General features: G+C 40.1%; 1 protein-coding gene across 1 annotated transcript; it reads right to left on the bottom strand.

Annotated features, from left to right (window-relative positions):
- Nucleotides 1-6,876: 6,876 nt before the first annotated feature.
- Nucleotides 6,877-7,776, bottom strand: LOC147724725 (vomeronasal type-2 receptor 26-like). The gene has a single exon (XM_086918102.1). It carries the CDS (start codon nt 7,774-7,776, stop codon nt 6,877-6,879), a length of 900 nt encoding a protein of 299 aa, XP_086774228.1.
- Nucleotides 7,777-10,328: the final 2,552 nt, after the last annotated feature.

Raw genomic sequence — 10,328 nt, 5'->3', positions numbered from 1 at the left:
TGACCGGGCTCGCCGGGGGTGACTCGGGAACTGGGGCCTCCCCCCCTGCCACCCTATTCCTGGCCCTTTTACCTCTCCCGGCAGGGACTACTCCCGGCAATGCTGGTCCGATGACTTTCTTCGGCCTGCCTGTATTATTCATTGCCGCCATCTGCTTTTTCATGTTCGCCATGTCCTTCACCAGCATGCGAAGCATCTGTTCGGTCCCAACCTTCTTTCCGACCTTCTTGCCAGGCATTGTTATCGGATATTCGAAACTTGCTGCTCGACGAGGTCCTGGATCCAAAGATTCGGAGTCACTGAAAAGAGAAGCACAAAATTACAAGTTCTCAAAATTGGCTCCTTGTTCCGTCGAGGGCTCACGTGCAACAAGGAGGTGCAGCTTCCAAGCACAGGAACAAGAGGATGCTTCTTTGGACTGTTGTTCCTTTTATTCTTCCTCGGGAGGGCGTGTACCCTCCTCCGATCCGCCTACTGGGCGTGGCCAACGGTGTAGGTGTCTAGGACAACCCCTCTTGGGCGGGAAAAAGGCGCGCCCCGGCTACGTCGCTTCGGGCATACCAGCCGAGACACGCCTCCCGCCCAAAATGGTTTCCCGGGGGGGTCAGGGAACCCTACCATACGTTCGGGGGGACCGAGTGGTCGCCCCTTTCCAGTCTCATAATGCTGATAAAAACAAAATCAGAAAACAGGAGGGGTGACAGCAAAATGTTTGGTGGAAGACCGCACCAAGGATTTCAGGCCAAACAGTCACCATTTGTCATTCTCAAGAAAGCTGCTTGTAGCAATTTCCAAAAGAACTTACAAGTTTACATTTTATGTAGACTTGACTTAATGGATCAGTATCGAAATATTAAGGGACAAAATATTGAATTATCAAAATATCGATGCCAAAATATCGAGGGACAAAATATAGAATGCCTATCTATAAACTGGTAAGTAATAAAATATCGATTCCAAAATATAGAATGTTAAAATATAGTTAACAAAAATATGGAATTTTTTAAATGTGTTAAAGATTCTACAAATGTAATTAAATAATTAACATATTTAAAATAATGTAAAAAAGCTTAAAATGTAAAAATAATAATTGAAATGTAAAAAAAATGTTTTAATATAAATGTACCTAATAATATTATAAAGTAATTATTATTCTTAATTATAAAATATTTAGAACAATAATAAAAATATATTGACATACATATAAAAATAAACATATATAAATATAAAAATAAATAAAATATAATAATTAAATAATTATAATACATTTTTTTAAGGTAATTATTAATGAGTGCAACAGTAGTGCAAAGTTGGATAGCGTAGGGGTAAAAATGATTATTCCCACTCCAGAGAGTGCAATAGTAGGGAAAACATTGGATAGCATGGGGGTAAAAATAACTATTCACACTCCAGAGAGTGCAACAGTAGGGAAAGCGTTGGATAGCGTAGGGGTAAAAATGACTATTCCCACTCCAGTGAGTGCAACAGTAGGGAAAGCGTTGGATAGCGTAGGGGTAAAAATGACTATTCCCACTCCAGTGAGTGCAACAGTAGGGAAAGCGTTGGATAGGGTAGGGGTAAAAATGACTATTCCCACTCCAGTGAGTGCAACAGTAGGGAAAGCATTGGATAGCGTATGGGTAAAAATTACTATTCCCACTCCAGAGAGTGCAACAGTAAGGAAAGCGTTGGATAGCATAGGGTCAAAAACTACTATTCCCACTCAAGTGAGTGCATTAGTAGGGAAAGCATTGGATAGCGTAGGGGCAAAAATTACTATTCCCACTCTGAGAGTGCAACAGTAGGGAAAGCATTGGATAGCGTAGGGGTAAAAATTACTATTCGCACTCCGGAGAGTTCAACAGTAGGGAATGCGTTGGATACTGTAGGGGTAAAAATTACTGTTCCCACTCCAGTGAGTGCAACAGTAGGGAAAGCGTTGGATAGCGTAGGGGCAAAAATTACTATTCCCACTCCAAACAGTGCAACAGTATGGAAAGCGTTGGATAGCGTAGGGGCAAAAATTACTATTCCCACTCCAAACAGTGCAACAGTATGGAAAGCATTGGATAGCGTAGGGGTAAAAATTACTATTCCCACTCCAGAGAGTGCAACAGTAGGGAAAGAAATGATTTAATATTAAAATAAGATTAAATTAATTATCAATACCAATAAAAAAATTATTGAAAATAATGACCAATTAATAACAATTAATTACCAATTAAAAATATTATTACCAATTAATACATTAATTTCCAATAAATAATTAATTATCAATTAATTATCAATACATATGAATAAAAAAAATCAACTTTATTACAATTAAATTACTTCCCACCCAATTCCCCTATAAACCCACAACCCGCTCCTAATAATAAAAATTAACATAATTATTAACTAATCAATTAATAAAAATTATTTACCAATTTATACAAATTAATTACCCAATAATAAACATTAATTACCGATTAATATTTAATTATCAATCAATAAATTATCAATACATATAAATACAACGTAATATTTAATTTACTATAATTAAATTACTTCCCACCCTATTCCCCTATAAACCCAAAACCAGCTCCTAATAATAAAAAATACAATTAACAGAATTATCAATTAATCAATTAACCAAAATTAATTACCAATTTATAAAATTGAATTACCAATTAATAATTAATTATCAATCAATTATATAGCAATACCTATAAATAAAAATGTATATGTAATTTAATATAATTAAATTACTTCCCACCCTATTCCCCTATAAAGCCACAACACGCTACGGAATTAAATTACGCAAAAATTAAATTGCATAACATTCATTACTTAAAAACATACTTTAGAAAAATAATACATCATTTTAACACATATACTACCATACATAACACACAAAAAAAATCGATATTATGGGAATGTATATTATAAAATTCGATATTGTGGGAATGTATATTAGAACAATCGATATTGTGGAATTCGATATTTCTACCCCAATATCGATATTCTGTCTTATCTATATTTTGATAATTTGATATTCTGTCCATTCTATATTTTTCATCCGATATTATGTCCATTCGATATTTTGGAATCGATATTTAGGGTGTTTACCGACTTAATATCCCCAAACTTGGAGATCCCGTTTGTCTGTGTATTTGTTGTCCTGATTTACAGACAAATGTATTCCTTACCTGCCAGCACGTTGGTGTTCTGAATTAGTGATTTAGAAAAAGGTTTTTGATCCACTCTGAGTCAATTTGTATATAGTCTCGTAACACATGATTGTACACTCACACTAGAATTCTTTGTGCGATATGAAAAAACATCCATTCCTTAAAAGTTGTGGGTCCGAAGTTTCTCCTGTGATCACCATACACTGGTATTGTATCGCCTTCCAGATTATGCTCGTGAGAAACTGTAACTTCAAGCACAAGTACATTCTGTGCTCAAGTCTTGCAACCTCACTACAATCAGACTACTTCAGTTTCTTAAACATGTGGCCATTTCTCCCCCTTATTATCTTGATCCAGAGTATCTCCCTGATCTGCCATGCCGTTTGTTTCTCAGATACGATTTACAACATTGAAAGAGTAAAAACTGCTCCCATAAATATGATTTTGGTATATGTCAAAATGAAGATGCCTAACTACAAAGCTCAGGAACTGGACTGCCCACAACCAGTTTGAATTTTTTAAAGATATGTATGCCACTGAGTTGCTTAAAATATCTTTATATATACAAAATCATCCAGCCATTTGGGAACCTGGGGGCATATTACCAAGCAATAGCGATAATTATCGCTATTGCTTGGTTAGAGACAAAAATTTACTGCTGAGCTGCGGCGATTTTTACCGCAAATAAACCTTGGTATTACCAAGGTTTAACGCAAATGCGATAAAAATCGCTGCAAAGCATGAATATCGCTGAAAAGTCAGCGATATTCATGCATTACCGAGCTAATGCTCTTAGCCATGTTATCCACCTCCCATTGGATAACATGGCTAAGAACTGCTCAGGGCAGGTGTTAGCTTTTGGAGATATTCGCACTTAGCGCGAATATCTCCAAAAGTTGGTAATAGGAGATAGCGATGTTAGCAACTGTTTTCAGTCGCTAGCATCTTGGCACTCCCACTTTGCATGTCATTAGTGATAAATATCACTGACATGCAAAGCGGGGCCCAAGATGGTCGCTATCTTCTACTAGCTGTCGCAAACTGGTGTTAGCGACAGCTAGGTAATAGGGAGATAATTTTATCTCTGCTTTCTTGCCTTTTAAAGCCAAAAAAGCGGAGATAAACCCCCTTGATAATATACCCCACAATTGCCATAAACGTTGCAATAAGCACCAATCCAAACTCAAAATCCTTCTGGTAATGATTTGCAGTTGCTTGTCTAACTCCATCCAGTCAAGATACCGGATACTTTTATATTTGTAGTATGTCAAAGGAGCATATTATCAAGAAAGGGCGTTACATTATCGCTGCTTTTATCAGCAGGAAACTGCTGATAAAGCGGCGATAAAGGGCTTGAGAATATGCTCTATGGAATTCCAATCTAACATGGGCTTCGATTGGAATTTCATAGAGCATATTATCAAGCCCATTATCACCGATTTATCGGCAGTTTCCTGCCGATAAAAGCGGCGATAATGTAACGCCCTTTCTTGATAATATGCCCCTTAGTTTCTCCCTTTTGAGTTATCGCACATTTTTTATTTGATTTAGCATCTCAATATGCCCCTGTGCACCACAGACACCAGCGCCCGCTTTTTCTTCTCCTGGGACACTTTGGTATTACAGAAGGAGCCGCATCAGCGCTTCTTTTTTGCCGTGTGCGGTACAGTCACAAGCAAGGACAGTGCGCCCAATATATCATTAAAACACAGTTGTTTCCTTCATCTAAGTATGACCTGTGCTCTTAATTTGTTAAAAAAATAATGTTCAGAACTAAATGGGCAGATGCTCTTGGGAACGATATAAGCATTTGCTACAGAAAACGAAATATACATTTCGTTTTCTGTAGCAAATTACTTAAACATATTTTGGTAAAGCGAACTTCTAACCATTGTAAGTTTCAAAACTGACAATATCAGACAGTGGAAAATGTCTATGATGTGGACTGTGTGTGTTAACTGTTATAATGATTTATTCGGTGACGTATTTTATTTTGTTTAGTGCCACAGGAAATGTCTTACACAAATCTATGCATAGTGCATTGTTTATAAAATTCTACAATAAGTGCCATCCATTTGATGCAATGAGTTGTTGCAATAATTAGCTCTGAAAGAACATCTTATCAAAACTTAAAATCTGAACCTTTATTCATAGGAAGAAACAACTAGTGGTTGTCACTTATCACCGATGTAATTGAGTACCACTTGGAAACTTCACCCATTGGCATTTATACCAACTCCGTAGAGGCATTGCTTATTTTCTCTCTCACCCGTTTAGTGGCAAAACAGCTTCTCTGACACAAGTTCCCTACAACCAGATATCTCTTTCTAGATGTCCCGCCCAGGGAGTGTTGAATGTCAGGCTGCAGTGAAGAGATCCCAATTTCTCTACAATTTAGGGCGATGCTCTGCCCAAAGCGGGAGTAAGAAACACTGCAGTGCTCATATACCATCCATCTCCCAACCGCTGGAACGTCCACCCTCAGAAATATACATACTAGGAATTAAGGAATGTAATTGCCGCACATGACGAATATAGATCAGAGGCGGTGATAATGTGTGTTCCTTAGTAGTGACTCAGGGCCTCATATATGAAAAGTGTTGCATCCTTTTTGAAAACAGCGATGCAACACTTTTCATTGCGCCCTCCTTGCGAGACCATGGATGCGTCGTATTGAAACTATGGTGCTCCATGTCGCAAGGATTGAACAGGTATGTCAGGAATCCTGACTTTTCTGTTGGCGCAGTAATGGCGCATTGCAGGACAGTGACAGAAAACAGACGCAACTCCAGCAATGTGTCATTTCTCATGAGGTGAGTACCATGTAAGAGGACCAACGTCAGTCTTTAGGCCTTTTTCAGTCCTTACGCCGGGTTGAAGCAAGTCCAACCTGCATACATTGTACCTGATGCAGGTATAATGTGGTGCAGAGCTTTACAAAGTGATGCATCTTCTGCCTAGATGCGTCACTTGATAAATAGGGCGCAGTGTGGGCGCATTGATTACACCGCTGCAGCGTCAAAAAAGATTACGCAACGGCAGCACAAGAACTTCATTAATAAGGATCTCTAAGCCTAGATCAGCAATGGAACACTTTCCTTTCATTGCACAGTACTCCGTCTTATTCTGCTGTTTTGAAGTTTGCATGGTTTCTTCATCACAGCTTTACATGTCCCTACAAACAGGATTTATCTGTTAGCCTCAAAAAAACTATCTGTATTATTAATTTTATTTACCGTGTCTCTTTTTTTAACTTCATGATAAACAATCATGTTAAAGGCATTCCGTTCTCCTAAGTTCCTAATCAATTTCCTCCTGCTCCTCCTCCACAATTGGTCTTGTGTTTGAAACACTGTGAACCTAGAACTAAAGGTGTCAGCTAATGATCTAACCTCGCACAGTGTCGTTCACAAGTGAATTAGAAACTGGTTTAAGCTACGAACTTTTCAAACACCTCTGAACGACTGCCCACATGGTCTTATTTGGGTCAGAATTGACTCTTTATCTTACCTACCATGTTTGTGTTGAGTAAACTAGCTGCCTTGAGTTTACTTTAAAAACAAAAATCAAAGTGTATCAGACTCATTTGATGCCCTTTATTTGTTCAGGTCTAACCCACACTTTAGTAGATTTACACATCTGCAGCAGATAATCTGGCATCTAATGTGGCATGCAATGCCAGCTGACAATTCCTTTTCTGTGAGTACTATTTGCTCTGCAGGACTAAATGCTCTCTCCTGTTTATATTTGGATGTAGCAGAATGATGTAACATTTGGGGAAGAATATACAGCACATGAGTCCAGTGCTGGAAGCCAAGATGGCAAAGATCTCCACCGCCACCATGTACTTGCCCTTGGTACTGAGATAGGCTGGAATGAAGGCGACCCAGACGCTGCTGAACACCAGCATGCTGAATGTGATGAGTGTGGCCTCGTTGAATCTATCAGGAAGCTTCCTGGATAAAAAGGCCACAATGAAGCTGAAAATTGCCAACAGTCCCATGTAACTAATCACACTGTAGAAGGCAGAAATAGAGCCGATGTCACACTGCAGGAGTATCTTCCCAGTCTCCGACTGCATGTCAGTGTTATGGTGAGGTGGAGAGGTGAGCACCCAAGAGACACATATTAAAACCTGTCCCATGGTGCACCAGAAAACTATATGGGCTGATAACTGGGATCCTAGATATTTGGTTAATCTGCCTCCAGGCCTTGTGGCATTAAAGGCAATGACAACAGTAAAGGTTTTTGCTAACACACAAGACACAGCAGCAGTGAAAACTATTCCAAATGCAGGTTGTTGGATCAGACAGGTCAATGCTGTTGGGCGTCCAATGAACAAAAGAGAGCAGAGAAAGGCCAACATCAGGGAGATGAGCAGTGCATAGCTAAGATTGCGGTTATTGGCTTTCACTATGGGTGTGTCCCGATGTCTGATAAAGATTCCCAGCACAGCAGCTGCAGCTATGAATAGAGAAAAAGCTACGGAGGCCAAGCTCACACCAAGGTATTCATCATATGAGAGGTAAACAACAGTTTTATAGATGCAGCCATCTCTCCTGTCATTGGGCCACTGGTCTGAAGGACATTTAAAGCAGTTTTCCATATCTGTAATAAGAGTAGAAATTTGACATTTTTATTAATAGGAACCTGGCAAAAAATCCAAAGCATTGTTTCAACCCCTTGTGATAAAATGAATAAAATAGTAAAAGACATGTCCTGCTATCTTTAGAGATACATTTAAAAACAATCACTGGTCTCTGACCATGATAACACCCTCACAAATATATATTGTATTACAGAAGCATAAGGATTAGCTGGCAGTTCAATCTGCAGAAAAAAATACAGTTTGAAATAAAATAGTGTAACAAAATAAACCTGCAGGGAAAATATTTTAAGGTTATCCCTATAATCCACTGTATCTTCGGGTCTCTAGGAGATCTAAGATGTTGCCTCCACCTAATGAGGTGAGGTTAACAAGTAATGTAGCTAAATGTATACAGTATGACATATTACATTCAGGTTTGTCACAAGACCACTTCCATGATAATATTGATCTTTGTGAGCTCTGTGTAATCAACTGACTTATCTTTGCAGATGGTGCACAATTCACAGATGGCAAAACCATTGAAAACATTTTCTAGATCAGTTGTTGGCCCTTTCACTGAGTTCAAAAATATGGGGCACTAACTGGTCACTAGCATATATATTTGTTGAGAACTGAAAATCTGTGTTTTGGGAGAGTGAGTAGACCATTAACTACTTTATTAGAGACAAACACTACTTGTCGCGTCGTACAGCATGTTTACGATTCGTACGGTTCACTTTGAGGGTCCGTGTCATACGGATTTTCCTTTGCTATTTGTACGTTTTGCAACGATTCGGTTGTATATTTTTCCTACGAATCATATTACAGGATTCGGACGGCAATTTGACGAGTCGTACGGAAAGGGCAACGAATTCGATTTGGTTGTACGGATTAGTTTACCGAATCGGAATTGGCCCCCTGAAGGCTCACAGAGATTTGCTGGCGGCTCTAAAAATTGTTCCGAGGGTAAAAGAGGAAATCGCGAGGTTAAGGAAAATTTATAAGACTGCCGTAAAGAGCCGCAAAGAATCCATAAAACGTGAAACATGGGACGACCTTCTCTCAGCGGCGGTGCTGAAGGACAGCAGAAGATTCTGGGAAATTATCAAGCAGCCCCTTTTCTCGGAGGATAGCAATTTACCAATGGACTGTGTGATTACTGAGGAAAAATGGTTGTCTTTTTTTAAAAACGTATATGGGGGTGATGTAGTTGATGAGGACATTAACAGGGGTTTATTGCCTAGTGGGACTGTACACCCTATTGTCTTTAATCCCCAAGAAGTAGAAAAGGCACTCGCGGAAACCACCAAACACAAGGCACCTGGCCCGGACGGAGTTCCGGCCGACTTTTTTATGTTTTCTCCTAAAATGTGGTCGAGGGTGTTGTCCAACGTGTTTAACGCAGTTAATTTCAATTCAGCGCCTGCTTCATGGGCTAAATCCACCATCGTCCCCATTTACAAAAACAAAGGTCAGCGGAACGACCCAGCATTCTATAGGCCTATATCCCTTTTGGACTCAACCGTAAAAATTCTGGGAAGAGTCCTTTTATCTAGGTTGAGGGAGAATGTCGAGGGATGTGGTGGGCTGTGCGAACTGCAATATGGCTTTAGAGAGAGTAAAGGCACAATCGAGCAATGCATTAATTTGTATCTACTCATCTCTAAATACACATTGGCTAAGGAGGGTTCAGTGTTTTTGGCATTTATGGACCTTTCGTCGGCCTTCGACCTCGTTAATAGGTCCAAACTATGGTCGATTCTGTTGGATTTGGGAATCAATGAAGCCCTGGTTATGTTTATGGCCTCACTGCACCAGGAGCTTTTTGCAGCCGTTCGAGTGTCCAACAATGGCAGGTGTACCCCTTTATTTAAATCCCTGAAAGGGGTATGGCAAGGTTGCATTTTGGCCCCCACGCTTTTTACCATCTACATTAACGGCCTGGGGGCGCACCTGCGGGGCTCGGGCACGGACGTCCCACGTGCAGGGGATGCCCATATCCCGGCACTCCTGTACGCGGACGACGCCGTGTTGATCGCCCGCACTGGTGTTGGCCTGCAGGTTCTTCTTAATTCCTTTGGTTCCTTTATGGAAAACCTGGACCTAAAGGTCAACGCGTCCAAATCCCATACAATGGTTATGGGCCGAGAGTGTTTGAAGAGAAGACATAAATCATTCTTTTGTAGCGGGATCCCTGTGTCCGAGGTAACCACATTTCCTTATCTGGGAGTGTTGTTTGATCAAAAAGGCACCTGGGGTCCACAGATAAGTGCAAAGAGGCTGGCAGTTACTAGATCTGCTTCTGCACTCTTGGGTTTTGCTGGCAAGCTGGGTGCCAGGCCTATGGAAGCGATGTTGAAGATATATAAGAGTAAACCTGTTGCCATCGCCTCATATGGATCTCCTCTGTGGGGTTATGTAAACCTTGACCCCATTCAGAGAGCAGAAAACAGATTCATAAGATCTCTTCTTTCTGTCCCCCAATCAACCCCAACCTATTCAATCCACAAGGAGGTTGGCTTGCCATATCTGTCGGATTCATTAAGCGTAGCACCCTTGATCTTGTGGTT

This window comes from Lissotriton vulgaris, chromosome 4_1, assembly GCF_964263255.1.
Source record: "Lissotriton vulgaris chromosome 4_1, aLisVul1.2, whole genome shotgun sequence".
Taxonomy (NCBI): Eukaryota; Metazoa; Chordata; class Amphibia; order Caudata; family Salamandridae; genus Lissotriton; species Lissotriton vulgaris.
This window is presented reverse-complemented; position numbering and strand designations above follow the sequence as displayed.

Excerpts from the sequence above, each read along its gene's own strand:
- LOC147724725 (XM_086918102.1), bottom strand. The coding sequence starts at position 7,776 with ATGGAAAACTGCTTTAAATGTCCTTCAGACCAGTGGCCCAATGACAGG.